The sequence below is a fragment of the Trachemys scripta genome, chromosome 8 (genome assembly GCF_013100865.1).
Source record: "Trachemys scripta elegans isolate TJP31775 chromosome 8, CAS_Tse_1.0, whole genome shotgun sequence".
Taxonomy (NCBI): Eukaryota; Metazoa; Chordata; order Testudines; family Emydidae; genus Trachemys; species Trachemys scripta.
The window spans coordinates 30,048,545-30,068,269 of record NC_048305.1 but is presented as its reverse complement, the minus strand read 5'-3'; the positions used below and the strand labels follow the sequence as shown (position 1 = coordinate 30,068,269).

The 19,725-nt window shown below is 43.8% G+C and overlaps 1 protein-coding gene across 2 annotated transcripts in view; it reads right to left on the bottom strand.

Moving 5' to 3' along the window:
* DOCK2 (dedicator of cytokinesis 2) overlaps positions 1–19,064 on the bottom strand; it is a 494,284-nt gene extending 475,220 nt beyond the window's left edge. For both annotated transcript variants that reach the window (XM_034779264.1, XM_034779265.1), the window contains exon 1: positions 18,849–19,064. In XM_034779264.1, coding sequence (XP_034635155.1) covers positions 18,849–18,891 — 43 coding nt within the window. In that variant the 5' untranslated portion in view covers positions 18,892–19,064. The remainder of the gene's footprint in view (positions 1–18,848) is intronic.
* Between the last annotated feature and the right edge of the window lie 661 nt (positions 19,065–19,725).

The window sequence follows — 19,725 nt, the reverse complement described above, 5'->3', positions numbered from 1 at the left end:
GAGAGACATTGAAGTGAAGCCCTTTCCAATCCCAGAGAAAGAGTCTGCTCAATTAACTCTGTGTGAGAGTTTAGGAACAACAAAAGTCACCTATTAGCCAACCATTCCTGCCATGAACACCTATGGAAGGTCAAGACTAACTTGATTAACATAACCTTGTTACAGCCCCTCCCAGACTTTTTGAAGAAGATTAGCAACTTCCAATTGCCACGCCAATCCACCATCTGGGAAATTCCATTCTCATTCAACAGACCTCAACTGAGAGCTAAAGCACTACATTCCATTTACCATAAACCCAATATTAGCTTCTAGTCAAGCCTAGAAAACACCACCAGATCTGACTGGTGACACGAGGAACGCCCACTTTTCAAGCCCCAGTGCTGTTGGGAATTCCACTTCAAGTAGATGGAGATGAGACCTGTGAAAACTTCCTCAGGTAGCATCTTAAGTGACCAATGGGAGATGCCCTGAGGCAAGAGTGACTTTTCACCCAGTCAATGGCCATACATTAATGACAAGGAGGATCTGCATGCTGACTGTCACTGTCCAGGGCTTCCTAAATCCAACTCCAGCATATGGTGTGAGCATTCTTGGATGTCTTAACCAAATAGCCAAAAACTACATTGGGTACGGAAACTGAATAACCCCCTGAACAGCCTGTTATATTTTCAGTCTTATTTGGGTAACTGTTACTGCTGGATAAGTTCATGGATAAACAAAAAAAACAAAAAACAAAAACACTAGACTACTCCTCTAGGCTCTGTCTGTATTCTTGTGCACACAGTGACAATACCACTATATCTGTCAACAGCCATTCTCTTGGTTCTCACTGACACAGGGTGCAGGAAATATAGTCGCTATTTACTCAGAGAATTCTTACTAAAATTTGAATTAAGGTCATTTGGGGATTCAGACAGGAAACCCATATTTTAAGATTTGAAACCCACTGGATTAAGAATTATTTGAAACAACAGAATCCAAAGCTCAAACACTTGGCTAAATTTAGTTATAAGGCCCTGCCCCTAAGCAGAGAAGGACAAATGTGAGGGTCAAGCTCTAGGATCGCCATAGAAACCAATTCTAAGGAAAAACTTAAGGGCCCAGTCCTGCATGGTGTTGATTGCCCTAAACTTTCATTCACTTTAAAGGGAACTAAACGCAAGCTAGAATCAGGCTGCAAACCAATAGTGCATCTCAACAGGAATGCTGACCTACGAAAAGGCTGCAGTCACAATCCTCAGCACAAAGTTAATTTACTAACCTTTTCTCACTACCCGCATCTTTCCCTCTGCATGTTTTTTTTCCTTCATTCCAAGTGCCTAATCTGGCCCTTTATACCATTTCATCTACTAGTGCCTTGTCCCTCTGTCTAGTCACCTAGATCAATCATCAGCCTTCCACTTCACTGTCTCTCCTCCCTGTGCCCTCCCCCACACAGAAAAAATGTACTAATGTTTCTCTCAAACTTTTCTTCTGAAGCACAGCTGTGTTAAACTAGCTTTCCATTTTCTTTCATTGCAATAAATGTGAACTAACAGGAATGATTCTGGCTCTGTACCTCATCTCAGGTCTGTTGTATTTGCCAATATGTTGAATCAAGAACTTCAAACACTGATTGGGCTAAACATATTCTGTCTTGCAAAACTCAACAGTTGTGTTGGAAAAATAAGCTGCATTTAAAAATCATCTCAATAGTTTGGCATTTAAAAGGGTTCTCAGTGGCCTAATAGGAAGTCTAATCTGAGCCTAACAAATTATTAACTGTACATTTTGCCTTTTTCTATAATCCCAATCCAAGTTCCTTAAAATGCAGTTCTACTCTTAAGAGAAAGAATGTAAAAATTCTACCCGCTGACTGAACAGAACTGCTTCATGCAAAGCTACATGAGTCCAATCATCACTTATAGCCAAAATAAGTCTGGATTGATTTTTATTCTTGGTGATCATGTAAAGCCAGCACATGAAGTGCAAGAGCTACATTCTATTCCCCTTGTTTACTGTGGTCTATTTAACAATTTATTCCATAATTAGTTAATAAGGACCTGGACACAGGAAAATACTCTGTGGAAACACTGTGCTGCACAAACTGGGTTTCTTGAGTTAGAGAAAAGCAACAGAGGGTCCTGCGGCACCTTTGAGACTAACAGAAGTATTGGGAGCATAAGCTTTCATGGGTAAAAACCTCACTTCTTGCATCTGAAGAAGTGAGGTTCTTACCCACGAAATCTTATGCTCCCAATACTTCTGTTAGTCTCAAAGGTGCCACAGGACCCTCTGTTGCTTTTTACAGATTCAGACTAACACGGCTACCCCTCTGATACTTGAGCTAGAGAGTGCATGCCAGTACCCTGAATTAAGAATCCCTTCTGAGTCACGGCTATAAGAATAGGTGTTACATTTATTAGGTTATCCTCAGTTACACCTGTGCAGCTCCAGCAAACCTGCTGAGGTTCCACACATGTCAGAGACCAGTTGGCCTGCAGACTCTGTTAGTGATGTGCAGCAAGGAATGAATCCAGCTTGATTTTTGTATCTCAGGCTGAGTTTGAGGGAAAACTTTCATTGTTAACTGAGAAACTTTTGGAGATGCATGTTAATACTCAATTCTATTGCTGAGTCATTTTTAGATGTATAGCCACTTCAGTGTTTAGGCAGTTTTTATTATAGTGGCTCTCACACTAAGAACTAGAAAACCACCTGTCAAATGGAGCTGCAGAGAGCACCAGTATAATTGCAGGGGAACAAGCTGATAATGCATTGCAATGTTTGTGTCAGCACCTATTAACACAATGCAAGGGTGACCATGACATGAAAGTGAAGAGCTCATCATTAAGAGCTGGACACAAGAGTCCATTTATACTCCAATCCCCATTTTATTGGTCCTGCAGAACAACTAGTATACATATTCTTGAGCATAACCCACTCCTGCCTTATTTAGGAATTACATATACACACTAGGCAACTTTGAGCACGTAACTCAGTTGTGTCTTGGTTTACCCATCTGTAAAATGAGTCTATTAATGCTTTCCTACCATATAGGTGTAGTGAGGCTTAATTCATTACTGTTCATAAATTGCTTTGAGATCCTCCCTGGGTGCAGTAGATAATATTACTGAACTCAGCTTACTTACATGCACATTTCCACAGTCCAAAAACATCACAATTCTGTTCATTTTTTGTTTAAAGCTATTACTCACTGAGGAGATTCTTTTGTAAGCTAAAAGCCACAAGTATCTTTTCTCCTTTTGTTTGATATACCTTAAAACTTTGGGGTTTTGTGGTACAGCTACAGAAACTGACTATCAAGTCCAACATGCAATACAAAATAGTCGTTTATGAACTTTAGTGGAATTATTTTTAGTAATTTAAATCAAACACAACCTGGGTATATGCTTGGGCTCAGGTTAGCAAAAGAAATGTTAAAACTGTTTGGAAAATGTAATCCTTTATGGATCCAGCAATCTGTTACTTACTTCCAATTTTTTTATTGCAGAAATAATCAAAAGAAAGTAAGTCATCCAATCAACTTTTCATACTTTTTAATTCAATTTTCCATCAACTGCATTCTTCAATTCTAGCTCTTGTATCAGACTGACCCACTAGTTAAACTACTATTGCTTTTATGACATAACCATGGAAACCAGTACCATTTAAATTCTCTTATTACATTTATTCTAGTTAACACTGCACATGCTTTAGGAATAGAAAAAAAATTCAAGTTTAGAATATTTTTTATCTGTGCTGATAACTGGTTACTAAAGCATTTATTTGGGCACTCTTTGGGCTAATTTTTCAGGGTGCTTCCACAAATCAACTTGCAATATTTTCAAACAAATTTGTACAAATCACATCAAACGTTTGTATGCACAAAGTAATTTAATGATGGAAATTAATTTAGGTTGCGCAAGCAAATACTGTAAATTTGCTCTTTCAAAATACGGTTCTACTTACTCTTTTGTGCTTTTCATCTGTATATCTCCAAGATCAATTTACAAAGTCCAAATGAAAAGACAACCTCAGATTTACATAAGTGTATGTGTAACCATGCATGAAATTTAAGCGTGAAACAGAGATTGTGCTTATGCTTGACAACACTCATTTGCATATGCAACTCAAGCCTGGCCCTAGTAGTAAAGATGCTGCAGAGTATAAAGTCAAGTTATGTTTAAATCTGAAAAGAACAGGTAAGAACTCAGAAAGGAGTTAACTATTTTTAAGCAGAAGTTCCTGCAGAGAGAATTCATTTCCTGCCACACTGTGCATCCTGTAGCAAGGAAACGCCATCTTCTGGAACATGAAACGATCAAATCTTGTTCAAAAGTTGTTTGGCACTCAGGTGACCCACCCTCCTGAACTGAAATTGTCCCATAGCAGTTCTACATTTTAACTCCAGTTGATCTGTGCAAATGTACTGAGGAGTCAGTTTCTCCCTTTTAAATATTGATTTTTTTACCATAAGAGCTTTTACGAGCTGGGCAAAGGAGGTTTATTCTTCCAGAACTACATTTTTGGGTAAACAACAGATTTATTACAAGAAGGCCAAAGACTAGTTTGCATTTCTTTAAGATAGGCATAGTTGGTTTACTAGAGGTCATTTAATTGTATTTCAAATTCTGATTTATGCCTGTAAATATCTGCCCCGCCAAATTGGAAGCTGGATTGTTGGCCCTCCAGTGGAGGCTAATAAGGATTCTTTAGAGTTTTCAGTTCAGGAACCTCTTTAAAGGAACATATGTTGATTTGGTTAGAACGGCATGATCTTTTCATGTTACTCAAGCTCTCAGAGCTGGTTATGATAAAATATATATTTCAACATAGTTTTCAAAGACCTAGCGCCCCATCCCCACAAGGAACATAATAGTTTGTGGGGGTTTTCTTACTTTTTATTTTGGCTGAATATTAATGCTAAGATCGAAAAACACAAAACCAATTAATCAGCTCTAAACTAAAAGATAGATAACGTTAACTAATGAAGTCTGAACTACTGTCAGATGAGTAGGAGGCTCCTTTAAACTGCACAGTCCCTGGAAATAATTCATGAAGGGCACATTTTCCCCTCCACACCAGTAAAATCTTCAGGCTTGATCTTCTTGTCATTGCTGAATGGATTTCCTCTCCCATCCCCCCAAGCAGCTACAGTTTCTTACTGACTGTGGGGCCTGTTTCCAATCCTCTGTCCATTCATGTATCCGGGCAGAGTTCCTCTGGGTGGCGTTCACTGGCTCCCTTGATGCCTTCGAGGAGCAGTGGGGGCTGTCTGGGGTTCTCTACTCGGTGTCCCCATCAGGTTCCCTTCTTTTGACCCTTGTTTAACCACACTCCTGTCCCTGTTTTTACATTAGTTGTCCCCCGTAATCATTTGGGTTTTAGGCCCTGTGGGTCCTCCCCTTAGGCTGGGGGGGTATCCTTTAGCAGTGGGCGGGCTTCACCCACCCACTTCCCGGAACCCAATATGTACAGTTTCTTACTAACAGGCCAACGGCTTCCACAAGTTAAAGAGGCCTGTATTAAAACCAAGATTGCTTCAGTGTATTGAATCAATTATATTTTGACTGCAGGTGTCCTGTTTTCGACCGGAACACCCAGCTGAAAAGGGATCCTGGCAGCTCTGGTCAGCACCACTGACCGGTCCATTGACTGTCTGGTTGATGGTGCCATGCAGTGGGGCTGGCAGGCTCCCTGCTAGCCTCCATGCTGTGTGCCTCCCAGGAAGCAGCTGGCATGTCCGCCCTCGGGCTCCTATGAGTAGGGGCAGTTGGGGGCTCCGCACATTGCCCCCACCCCAATCACTGCCCTCACAGCTCCCATTGCCTGGGAGCTGTGGGGGCAGCGCTTGGGGAAAGAGCAGCCTGCAGAGCCGCCTGGCTGTGCCTCCACGTAGGGTCCAGAGGGGGCACATGCCAGCTGCTTCCGAGAGCTGCTTGATGTAAGTGCTGCTCAGAGCCTGCACCCCTGACCCCCTCCCTGGCCCCAACCCCGATCCCCCTCCTGCACCCCAAACCTCTCATCCCCAGCCCCACCCCAGAGCCTGCACCTCCAGCCAGAGTCCTCACCTTCTCCCACATGCCCCAACCCCCTGCCCCAGCCCGGATTCCCCTCCCACCCTCCAAACCCCTCGGTCCCAGCCCAGACTACCCTCCTGTACCCCAAACCCTCAGCCCCAGCCCCATCCCAATGTCTGCACACCCTTCTGCACTCCAACCCCCTACCCCAGCCCAGAGCCCCCTCCTACACCCTGAACCCCTCATTACTGGCCCCACCTCAGAACCTGCAGTCCCACCTCAGAACCCATACCTCCTCCCACATCCCACCCATGCGTCAGCCCAGAGCCCCCTCCCATACTCTGAACCCCTCAGCTCCACCCCCCAGCCCAGACTCCCGTCCTGCACCCCAATTCCCTCATCCCGTCCCAGAGCTTACACCCGCAGCCAGAGCTCTTACCCCCTCTCACATCCCAACCCACTGCCTTGGCCTGGAGCCCCCTCCCGCACTCTGAACCCCTCATTTCTGGCCCCACCCTGGAGCCCGCCCCCCAGTTGGAGCCTCACCCCCACCCCTGCACCCCAACCGCCTGAAGCCAGACTGGTGAAAATTAGTGAGGGTGGGGAGAACGAGCAACAGGAGGTGGGGGTGGAGTGAGCGGGGCTGGGGCCTCATAGAAGGGGTGGGCAAGGGTGTTCGGTTTTGTGCAAGTAGAAAGTTGGCAACCCTAGTAGTATCTAGAGGCCAAGGACCCATTGTGTATAAAAGCAAATAGACAGTGACTCCGGCTTACTATTTCAGTGCAAGATTATAGTTAGTTAGCAGGAGGCGCAGGTTGTGGAATTACAAGTAAATAATGAAATGACACTGGTTGGTATGAAATACCATAGTTATAGCAAACCAGCTGCTTAACCAGTGCTGAATGTTTTGTAGGCATCATTGCAGAGAAGAATTTTAAGGAGTTATTGGGAGTAAAAGGAGGTGACTTTAATATTATTTAAGAAATCTAGGATCTATCAAGTCTGTCCTTTCCCTCAAGAACCAGGTTAAGTGTCAAGGTGTCTTTCCTGCTAGACACGCTGTGTACAACATTGGGTCCTAGAACCATAAACAACTCTTGGGAGTTCAGGTGAACAGACTCAGAACTGATTTTCTCTCATTCCTAAACAAAAATAGATATTTTGGGCTTCTTAATACAAGTGACTATAAAGATGCTAATAATAATTACTCTAATTATTTTCCTATCCACAATACATTAAGAGCTTGAAGTCCAGAGTGGAAACAGAATGGAAGTTCTTGAGCCAAGTCTTCCTTGGGGTAACTATGCCTAGACCTTTACTTGATAGCTCACTACTATCCAAAGGCTTCAGTATTAGACTCTTTTTAAAGCAGGAATCGTGGCTGAGAAGGCTCAGGGAAAGCAATGGGAGGAAAGAGGGAGCAACAGAAGTTAAGGAAAAAATTCCACCTTTCCTAAGGTCAATGAGCCTCTTCCCAACACCTCAACAGTGAAAAGCTTCCTTTTTTTCTAACTAGATTACAACAGCAAGATTTTCCATGGCTGCATATTGGCAATGAGATTGAAGTAGGTTCACTATAAAAATGTTATTTCCTACAAAAATTTTCAATCCTGTCTTGCCATGACAGTCTAGAGTCCAGACACCACGTGGAACTGAGCAATTAACTGATCATAGAACAAGCCTCAGTACAATAAAACAAAGGTTATACACAGCACTGAATATCTCAAAATACTTTAATACCATACAAATGTTGATAACCTTTTGGTGTACAAGTTCAACAGCTGTGCAATGCCACTATATAGTTTAAAAGAACACCAGTCCATTTATTACAAGGATATGAAGTGAAATTGTACGGCTAAACTGAAAAAATTGATCTACCATGAAATAATAATACTTGGATGGAAAAATATCAGTTGTATTTTAGTGGCGTATTTTGCCTCTTCATTTCTGTAATAGAACTTTTCATTTGACAATGGAGGGAAATACATCTATAGCTCCCTTTAAGAAACTGCTTATTTTTAAAGTTTAATTATCTATCACCACACTCTCAAAAATGAGAAATACTTTATATGTGCCTTGTGTAATAATGCTACAATATGTTTTTGTTTGAAATAGCAGCCACCAAGCCATCTAAGGGAACAAGTTAGCTATTAATCCTTATTCCCAGAATTGTGCTGCACTGTGCTTTAAGATACACAGTGAAGTTAATCAAACTTCTCCAGAGATGTTCCATCTAAGGAATTGTAGCAAAGAACTGGAGCAGTCAATAATAAATATGATAAAAGACACAAAATTGCTTTGACATATGAATGCCTTTTCTATCTCTCTGGTCTAGATACTCAACTTCTGAAGAAAATTTAGATTCTATTCTATAACGAATGATTCCCCTCTGATTATTGGTCTAACCCAAATATATTCTGAACAATTCTCACATGACTTGTACCATTGATATCATAATTGAGTACATATTATACACCTTCTAATCATTCTGCACCTTCTTTCATTCTAAAATTTCATAAATTAGAAACTAAAGCTATAAAAGCACTCCAATCGGGGACAAAATTCAACTGCTGTTAAATAATACAGAGCAACAGTACAGAACAGCTAAGCATAGTCATACTGTAATAAGGTTAACATGCTACAGAAGTTCAAGTAGAAAGAATGCAGTTATCTTTCACACTCACTCTTTGCTCTCAGGCTCACCCCACCCAGGAGTCTCGGGCACCCTGCTCCTGTCAGTATCCCAGTTCTAGTTAGTTTGGCTTATTTCTTGGAGCAGTGACCCCAAGGCTGCCTCCCTGAGCACCAAGCCCATTGATACAGTCCATTGTGGCTTTCCTTCTCCTAGCACAACCTCTCCCAAACACTCTCTTCCTGTGCATAGCCCCTAGCAGACCTTTTTAGACCCAGGTGTGTCCCATCCTCTTAATTGGCTGGACTGGGCTCACCAGCTCTGACACAGGGACCATGGGCCCAGTTCTATTTACCAGGACTAGCTACCCTGTCACATTCCAATATAATCAGTGTTCCAAGATCACTTCCTACAGCTGCTATTTATCCCACTGCACGGCCTTTGCCTTTTAGCAATTGTACAACTGTCATGCTTTCTAATCCAGTCAGGCAGCTGAGAGGACCTTCCCTGTGAGTACACTGCAGCCTCTTTACTTCAAGAACCCAGAGTGAGACCAGAGATATAAGATTTAAATCACAACCCTATTAGTTACATGACTCTTGCAGACTGAGCATGCAGACCCTGAGTGCCTGCATCATGTTGGAAACCCCCCTGATGCTGTGACTCCCTCTGGTGACTACACAACTCATTTTAAATAAACCAACATTCTACAATATGTCAAAAAGATCCCTGTTTCTGTACCCCATGCTGGTGGTTTGTTAACTTTTATTACTAGCCACTATCGTGGAAAGGATATGTTAGAAGTCATGAGTTTTACATTTCACTTAAAGACAGATTCATTGTTAGTCTCGTTTTAGAGAGGCTACTTTCACAGGCACGGTCCTGACATCAGTACAGCTCCATCTCCTGCACTCACAAGTTTTGTTCTTGTTGCACTGATCCATGCGTACGAACTGTCAGTCATGTACCCAAAACTGTGCAGAGAAGGCGCATGTACCGCAGGGATGCTAGGACTAGGTGGTGTCTCCTCTCCCCTTTCCCAGCTGCAGAGGGTGCAACTCTGTAGAGAGAAGCCAGGTGGAGATTCGGGGGGAGAGGGGGCAGAAGCAACCACAGCACGGAATGTTGGGTGGGGGTGGGACAAAGGGAATGGCTCTCAGACATATCCACCCCTCCTCCCAGCACCATCTGGACCCAGAATTGTAGAAGGAATGATACACACACACACTTTGGGAGCGCTAGGACCCAAGTGGCGTCCCCTCCTCCCCCACTATGTAGCCTTGGGAGAAAGCAGCAGAGGAGCCAGCCAGAGACTCCAGCAGCTAGGGGCAGAAGCAGCCACCTCTGGTCCTTTGGAGAACTTTCTAGTTTTTACTGGACTGTCTCTGCCCTGTGCTGACTGGCTGTTTGCTCCAGCCCTCCCCTCCCCCTTCCTCTGTCTCTTCACCTCAATCACCTCAGCATCACTCCTCTTACCGTCTTCACTGCTTTCCTGGCCCCCGTAACCTCACCCCATCGACATCCCTCTCCCTTCATCCCTCTAACTAAACCTACCAAAACCATACAAAAAAAAAGGTGGGAATCCAACATGACCTTTGCTGCCATCCCATTGTTCACACCACTTGTGTGTTCTACTCCTTCCCCCCACCCCACATCTGTTTTGTCTACTGAGGTTTTAAGCTCTGTTGCTCATGTAACAGCTGCTGCACGCTGAACCAACTGGAGCTCCTCACAAGCAGGATTCTACTGTGATTTGGTGGAGGTGGCATTGTGGGTTTTCCTATTTATTGTACCTCATTGAGGCAGGATGGTGCAGTGGTTGCCAGCATAAGACTCAAAGGGACATGGATACAATTCTCTGCTGTGCTACAGGTTTCCTGGGTGACCTTGGGCAATTCTCTTAAATCTCTCATTTCCCCACTGGTAACATGGAAATAGTACTTCCCTGCCTCACAGGAATGCTGTGAGGATAAATATATTAAAGATTGTGAGGCATTCAGTTGCTATGGTGATGAAGGCCATACAAGTACCTTAAATATAGAAACATAAGTAAAAATATGCCTTTCCCAGGGTGCCATCTCAATACAGGATTTCAAAAGTCATTTCAGCTCACACACTACCACCCACCAAAGGTTGTGCAAGCCAGCTGCTGACAACTACGCTCACACAATCCTATGGTTCTCAATCATGTTTTCACTGTCCCTTGGGCAATCGTAATCAGTGTAGTTGCACGGGTGCAGTGGGGAGCAGTATATGAAGATATCATAGTGGGTCCTGCAGATTTGGATTTACTTAGCAATTCAGCTGATGATGCACAAACCAAATTAACGTATAGTTGTCTCCAAGAACTGACTGAGGTTTGCAGCAACTGCAATAGTCATGGATATCAGCTGATGTGACTGACTGCTCACCAGGATCAGATCTGCTGAGTAAGAAAGGGGAGATTTTATGTTGTCACTTTTCAAAGGAGCACACAGTTGGCATTTTCATTTGAATTTACAGTAACCACCCCTGGAGATTATACAGTCATGATTCACTGTGCTCGTGTCCAAATTTAGCGTGATGGGGGTGCAGTTTCCTAGCTTTTTTGGTATCCCCCCCCCAAGTCCAGAATAACTCCAAGGCTGAAGACCACATTGACTCAAGGCAGATGCACTCACTGGAAGAAAGTGATATGGCAATAAAGCACTTCCCTTCCTACTATTATCTTCATCTCCTTCTGGATTTATACCCTCAGCCAGCTACTCTTCACCTAGGTGCTGATATCTCTCAAGCACTGCGTCCTGTTGGGATGCTGGAATTGGGTGGTCAGAAGCCCGCCCACTGCTAAAGGACCTCCCCCAGCCTAAGGGGAGGATCCACAAAGTCCGGGATCTCAATTAATTATGGGGGACAACTAAAGATACAACAGGGACAGGAGTGAGGTGTCAGGGCTAAACAAAGGGAACCTGACGGGGACACCAAGCAGAGAACCCCAGACAGTGCCCACTGCTCCTCGAAAGTGTCAAGGGAGCCAGTGGACGCCACCCAGAGGAACTCTGCCTGGATGCGTGAGTGGATGGAGGATCAGAAATAGGACCAGACACTCTGTGGAGGCATACAGCACCCAGAAAAAACCCACAAACTGGGTTCCAAAGCCGAATGCCCGCAGAGTGCCCAAGAGATACCTATGGTCCTCCTGGTCGAACGTCTTCTCCTGATCCAGGGACAGAAGGGCGAACAACAGACCATCCATACACCTGATCTCCAAGAGATCCCAGACCAAGTACAGATTATCAAAGATGGTACAGCCCGGGACCATGTAGGTCTCATAGGGGTAGACCACATCTGCCAGCACAGACCCCAGCCACAGCGAGATGGCCTTCACTATGACTTTGTAGTCTGTACTGAGGAGCAAGATGGGACGCCAATTCTGAAGGTCACGGGGGTTCCCCTTCTTTGGAAGCAAGGCGAGCATGGCTCACCTGCACGACAGGGGGAGGACCCTGCACTCCAAGGACTCGGCCCAGACAGTGACAGTGTCCGGGCCGAGGATGTCCCAGAACACGTGGTAGAACTCCACGGTCAGCTGGTCCATGCCTGGGGATTTATTCATGGGCATGTGGCGGAGGGCTTCCAAGAGCTCAGCCACAGTGAGAGGCAGCTCTAGCCGGTCTCGATTGCCTGCGCTGACCATTGGGAGTCCGTCCCAGAGCACTCTGCAAGCATCGGGATCGGTTGGATCCAGGGAGAAAAGGCTCATGTAGAAGGTCCTGGCCATCCCGTGCATCTCCTCTGGATCTGTGAGAGGGGTGCCTTCCTCTGCCAGAAGGCAGGTGACATGCTTCTTAGCCCCACTCTTTTTCTCCAGGACATAGAAGAAGTGGGAGCCATGGTCCATCTCCCGAAAGAGGTGGATGCGGGATCAAACAAAGACACCACGAACCTCACATCCTCCAACAAGCTGTTATTAAAGTGGCAATAGGCCAGCCCTGGTCTCTCCTTGCTGAGAGAAACCATCACGGACGCCAGATGGTGATCCAAGAACGGGGCCAGCCAGATGATGGAGGAGTGTGCCCATGAAAGGTGACAGTGTGATAAGTAAATGCGGTCCAACCAGGAGTGATGCGACCGATGGGCCTCCACCTGGACAAAGGTGAATGTCGACATGTCGTCCGGATGGTGGTCGCGCCAGACGTCCACCAGGGAGTGATGGTTGACAATCTCCTGGACGACGTCCATGGCAGCCGGACACTGCTCGGTCCCCGAGCAGTCCCACTCCTCAAGGGTGGTGGTAAAATCCCCGCCCAGGACCAGGCACTCGTGAGGATCCAAGGAGCTGAGGAAGGCGGATGCCTGGTGAAAAAAGTGCAGCCTTTCCGGGCCTGATTTCGGGGCATAAATGTTAACAAGATTGACCACCAGCCCCTCTCTCAAGCACTGTGTGACGGGGTGTTCCACTCACCGCTAAGGTGGCACCTTCTCCCAATCATTCTGGGGAATAGCTCATAAGGTCAACCCCCCTTCCCAGGGTTGCACTTCTAGCCAACTGCCACCAAAGAAAGAAAAAGGGGGGGGGGGAGAGAGGAACAGTCTGCCACATTTTCTTTGCTGTCCTAGTCTTATCTAACACTTCACACAAATAGGACAAACCTATGTATGAAAAGTATGTCACTAGCTACCTACAATCAGTGATTAATTTGTAATGAAAGAGCTGCTGGGGCTCAAGCAATTATTTTACTTTTATAACTGACATGGCAAGCCCAGAGGTGCCAGGGCTATGAACTGCTACGCCTAGAGATACCAGGGCTAAGCCCTGGCAAAAGTTAAGCACTGCGTGCAATAAAATCACAGCCACCTCACAGGTTCAGAACAACAGCACACACCAACGTATCTGGAATGTGCTGAGTAAAGAAACAGAACAAAACATGAAACCCTCTACTCCTCTCTTTACCAAGAACCTCACTCTGAGTTGCACATTACTTAAACCTTGCTGGATGACACCACAACCTTCTTTTCTCAAGGCTGACCGCAACATTACCATGCCAGAATGGACAAAACCAGATACGTAGTTTCCATTCTATTCCCTTCCAGCCTCAGAGAGGTTCTGCAGGATCAATGGAAAGTCATTTGAGGAAATCCCCTCAATAAGAGTTCAAAGGCAAAGCCAGTATGGGCATCACCCTTATCTATAGGCCTCCAGACAGAAAGGTTTCAAAGATAAATGGAATGGGATGCAGTCACCCTGGGAAACTTCATAGTTTATACCAGGAGTCGGCAACATTCGGCACTTGGCTCGCCAGGGTAAGCACCCTAGCAGGCCGGGCCAGTTTATTTACCTGCTGACACGGCAGGTTCGGCCAATCGCGGCCCCCCACTCATGGTGGTTCGCCGTCTCGGGCCAATGGGGGCGGTGGGAAGCGGCGCGGGCCGAGGGATGTGCTGGCCGCGGCTTCCCGCCGCCCCCATTGGCCCAGGAAGGCGAACCGCGGCCAGTGGGGGCCACGATCAGCTTACCCGGGCGAGCCGCGTGCCGAACGTTGCCGACCCCTGGTTTATACTAACACCGCTTTTGTCTCAATGGCCTCAAATCTCTTATCTACTCTTTCCACCTCAGGACACACAGTGTCTGGTCATATCTTGGATCTTACCTCCAGAACGGATGTCTGGTTAGAGAACATGACAATTACCTCCCCATCTCTCAATTCCTAATCAGTCCATCTTTTACAGGTGTAAGTCAGAATCCACCCTGTTTCCCTGTAAATTCCTCCTTCAAAAGGCCAAACCCATTTCAATTCTAAAACATCCTTAGAGTACCTTAACAAGAAGCTAAAAAGTAGGATTAAATGAAACACTGCCCCTCACTGACTCATCTCTGCTACTTACTTAGTCTCATTTGAAAGACACTGCCACCTTGGTTTCTAGGAGTCTCGCATCTCTTTGGTTTAACAGTATGTGACAGATCAAGGAGGAGGGAAGGGGAAGAAAGCAGGTTAGCAGCAGGGGTGAACCATGTGAGCTCAGGCAAGTTGTGAGCTAAAACAGATGGAAGGAAAGAATTCTTAAAAGCCTCCATAAACCTTAGCTATGGAGGAGAGTAAGAGGTGCTGCTACTTTCACTATACCCACCATAAAGCCTAGTTTAGCAGAACTTCTATGGGTCTTCAGTTGTCCATTAACCAGGAAAGCCTTTACTGAAACCCACTACCCAGTAGCATCTTTAGAGGGAAGTAAGTTCTACCTGCTTCACATAGATGATAGACATCTTATCCAAAAACAAGGGGCATGCTTTTGAGTGCTTATACTGCTGGTATTTAGTATTCTTGGGACATCTTATACGAATGCTGATCGTGTCTTTCCCTGTCCAGTTTGTGAAATAAGATATAATCCAAATACCCAGTTTTATGATAGCAAGCTATTTTCCATCCATATTATAAAAAAATCTTTCATTGATAAAGCATTTTAATGAAAAAGCATACTATATACTCAGAACACAAAGTGGCAGGGCTCACTAGACTGGGAGAGCACCTGGATTACATTCCCAGATCTCCCATTCACCTGTTGTGTTAAGACTAGTCACTTCATTTCTGTGCCTCAGTTTTCCCATCTGGAAAACTAGCTTATTCATACTTGCCATGCTTTGTAGGGTATTCTGAGATGTACAGATGAGAGGCCTAAGACCAACTCATTATCATGGCAGTGCAATGGTCACTTATTAAGATGGTAACCACAATATAGTTAATGCTATTGCATGACATTTCAGTATTTCAATATTCTCCCCAATTAGTGAATAAGCTAATCGGCAAATATTACACTACCTCCCCTTAGTCATACCAAATATACACACACCATGTTTCAAAGCAGATGTTTTCATCTCTTTAAGGTTGGACATAATACTGCTCTATAGCATTCTGCTAGTTGATTGCCTGGTAGGTTACATTGGATTAAAACCAGGGCCATAAAGCTTGATGAAATATTTCTATAAGAATGGGTTTAATGCAATTTGACCCACAGAAAATCATGCATAGCCAATGCTGCATAGTGTTTATGCAATGTTCTATTATGCTATTCCTGATAAGATTATTTATGCCTCCGGGTGCACAAATAAACAAATCAAGTCTTTGCAAATTATCATTAGGGAAAAGTTGCAATACAGCAGCTGTTTCACCACTCTATAAAGCACTTGTCTGCCTTATTTAAACAACTATATGTACAGTACACTTATCCTCTGCTCCCAAATGCCAGTGAAGTACCTTCACATACTTTAAATAAGCAGGTAGTGGTCTGTGCCATTCTCACCTTCCCGTACCTCATTCTCAATTTGTCTTAGTCAAACTGCAACAATATGTTTCTTTGAACTAATCTGGGATGTAGTTCAAATGATAACTGGCGCACTGTATCCTTAATTTGCAGCAGGAAATGAATTGGAGATAAACTTGCAAGTATGAAATAGCTACATCTTGTCGAAAAATTCTTCCATTATCTTCACCCTGTTCTACTGAAGTTGTGTGTTACTGCCCTGATGTGCACTATATGTAGAAGTAATCAACTAATTTTCTCTCAGCTGTACTGTGTTCCCCCCACTCATCCTTCACCACCCCACTCTCAAGATTGCAGTTTACTCATTTGGTCCCTATAGCAGGCCAAGTTGTGGAATACCTTGCATGCAATGCAAATAATCCCATTGACTTTAATTAGGTGACTCATGAGTATTGCAAACATGATTAGCAGTATAAGCAGCCATAACTCCATCATTCACCTCTCTAATGTGCTTCTTCAATTCCAAGCCCTGTCATGAGCCCAGATAACAGGTTTAAGGAGGAGCCAACAACTTTATCTCAAAAAAGGTGATACTTAACAGGTGTTAAGTTTCATTTTAGGCAATAAAGGATTTTCTGTCATTTTCAGAGACAACCCTAGTTATTTGGGTTGATACAAGACAGAACTAAAGGAAAGCTACCACCCTATTATTGTATCACCTGTAATTTAATTGCGTAGACATTCATTTTGTCAAGTTGACACTTAAGATTTTATTCTTGTACTAAAAGTAGAAAAAATTCAACTGAATAATTTCAACAACAACAACTAATTACATACTTTTTAGCCTTATCAAAGTACTTTTCTTTAAAATGTCACTTGACTTGGTTATTTTCTAAAGGAAACTTCAGCTAATGCGTTTAAGATGCTAAAACAATATAAAGTGTTCATGATGGTAAGTTGCTAGGGATTCTAATTCATTATGCAAAAAGTTACACGGCTAAATATTCAGACCACAAACCCGAGCAACCGTCTTGGAGCAACTGTAGACTGACTAACATTAGAAACCCTTCCTACTGATAATACTGAAAAAAAATTGATTTTGTGTGCAGTTATATTTGTGGATAAATCAGTTCAGTAAGGATACAGCTTTTATACAGACTAATATATTAATTGAACCAGAAATCTTTGCTGAAGAAAGCATTGTTTATTTTATGTACTAAAAAGGATATGTTATTTCAGATAATGAACAGTGCTTGTGGCATTCAAATCGCTGCTATGGTACAGCTAGCAAATATTATAAAGATTCTTGCAGTCACATGCGACACTTAAAACCATAATGCGTGTTCAGTGACCACATGAATGGAAGCTGAAGCCAGACAAATTCAAATTAGAAACAAGGCACACATTTTTAACTGTGAATGTCATTAACCTTTGGAATAAGCCACTAAGGTAAGGAGTGGCTTCTCCATCTCTTGATTTCTTTAGATCAAGACTGGGTGCCTTTCTGAAAGATATGCTTCAGTCAAACACAAGTTGTTGGCATCAATGTAAGGGTACGTGGGTAAAATGCAATGGCCACAGGCAGTTAAACTAGATGATCTAGTAGTCTTTTCCATCCTTATAAGAATCTATTAATTATTAGCCTTTATTTACTCTGACTAGCATTACACAGAAAAAAATGAGCACGCCCAGAATCAGTGTTGTCTACAAAAAAGCTTAACACAGACTGAGCACTTAAATTGTTTTCTCATACATAAGTGATTTAAATTCTATGTTCTAGCTCACCCAAGCAGTACACTCTGATTACCAACATATGGACATTAAGACACAACATCCTACACAAATCCAGCTGTTACAGGGCAGATGATCAGCTTGCCAGAACACAGAAGTTCAAAATTAAAGTTACATGTTTCTGCTTTCTGTCCCCACCCCCTCACGACCGAAACAGAAAATCAAGTATCTTAGCCCTTTGGTTTTGCAATGGAAATTACCACCAGTACAGAATACTTAGATTTCACAATTTTACCACTTCTGTGCATGGAAATTAAACAAGGAGAAATTATTTTGCTTTTATTATTTCCTCCAGGAAAGTAATCATTTTACTCCATGTAACTATCAGCCCCTATGATGTGTACTGCGAAGTACTCTGTTCTCTCCTGGGTTTGTCTTTTTTTTAATTTTAAAAAATCCTTATGGTGCTGCATATATAAGTACACATCAATGTGTATTTTAACAGTGACTTAAGGTTCCTTGCTATCAATAGCGGTCTGCCCAAGGGAGCGAGAGAAATATTTTGTTACTAATTAGTGGAAGGTGCTCAAGGGACAAATTTTGAGTGCTTCTGTTCCAACTTTGATTATTGTGGTTTTCTTCAGTTTAATTTAGCACTTACAAAATTCCTATTACCGCCAGGAAGAACGCCAGTCTCTATTTAATCAGAGAAACCAGAGATGGAAGAGGTCATCCCTCCAGCCAACAGAAGAACTTCATTCTTATTTATTAGCCCCTTTTCTAGTACCACTCTCAGTGGTACTAGAGGGGTTCACCTCCTTCCCCAATAAACACATGCATTACTTTTCCTGACATGGAAGTCCGTTTTCCCATTTCAACTCCCTGTTGTTCCTCAAGCAGCACCCTAAATAGTTCCTTGTCTTACTGCATGCTGACACCCTGAAAACCCTGGCTGTAGTCACTTTGAAGATGTAGCATTTCCCTACCATTTCTAGAGTGGCAGCCTGATTCTCCCAGCAGTGGCAAAGAGTGAGGTGAAAAAAATCTCAAGTAGGCAACACAAAGTTTTCCCTGCAAGCTCCCCTTTGGGTTTGTGTTAACACAGAATTTCTGTTTTTTTCACAAGGTACTGCAGGAACATGGTAGGGAAGGGAGTTCATTGCACTGCAGCAAATACCTGCCCACATCCTGCTTGAAAACTGAGAGCGGGCAAAACCCAAATGGCAGTCTGCTATGTTACATACCCACGCCACTCCTCTCCTTCTCAGTCTTGTGCCAGGGCGCCATTGCATGTGTGTCCTCCAGGTCCCAGAGGATGCCAGCCCCCAGCAAAGCCACTGAATGTGAGCAGCGTACTGCAGCAGTGGTGCGAGTGAGGCTCTTGGAAGTCAAATCTGTTACCCAGCTCTAGTCACTGATGGCCTGGGAGGAAACTGGGGCTGACTAACGCGGCTGCTACTGCTCTGTGCACTTTGCTGCTGTTCACAGAGGCTCCTGCTTCCTTCCTCTTTTCTAACTCTCTCCCAACTGAGTCAGTCATTACCAAAAAGTCACGCCTATTGTGGGGGAGGGGTGATCTGAAGTGGGTGTCTTAGCAACAGAAAAATGACAGTAATATGTGAACAGACAAGATGGAAAGGGAGTCACGCCAAACACAGCCTTCTACCACACATCTTTCAGCTCTGGACCTGGTCCCATTTACAGTAGAAGGCTACTGTGCTGTATGACCTGATTATAATATTGCAGCTCTCAACACTGAACATTTGAATCTTGTAGTTCAAGTCTCAGTTCCCATACTGTGCTACAGCCTTGGATTTTTCCAACTGGCCCCACAAGATGTGACTTAACTATATGGGAACTGCCATGTTTTAGCCCTGTCCTGCAGAGTAGTTTCACAGCATAGACATAGCAAGGGCAAAAATGTGGCTGCAACCAAGGATGGATGAGGTTTGAAGTCTTTCATGTAAGATTTAGAGCAGTAAGTAGTAAACAGTAATGCTAGTTGCTTAGGTCCTCTAGTTCAAAATAGTGAAGCACTTTAATATTCCTTTGTAATGTCACAAAACCACAGCTCAAGAAAACCATGGATTTTTCCCACTTACAGACTGACCACACAGTCCA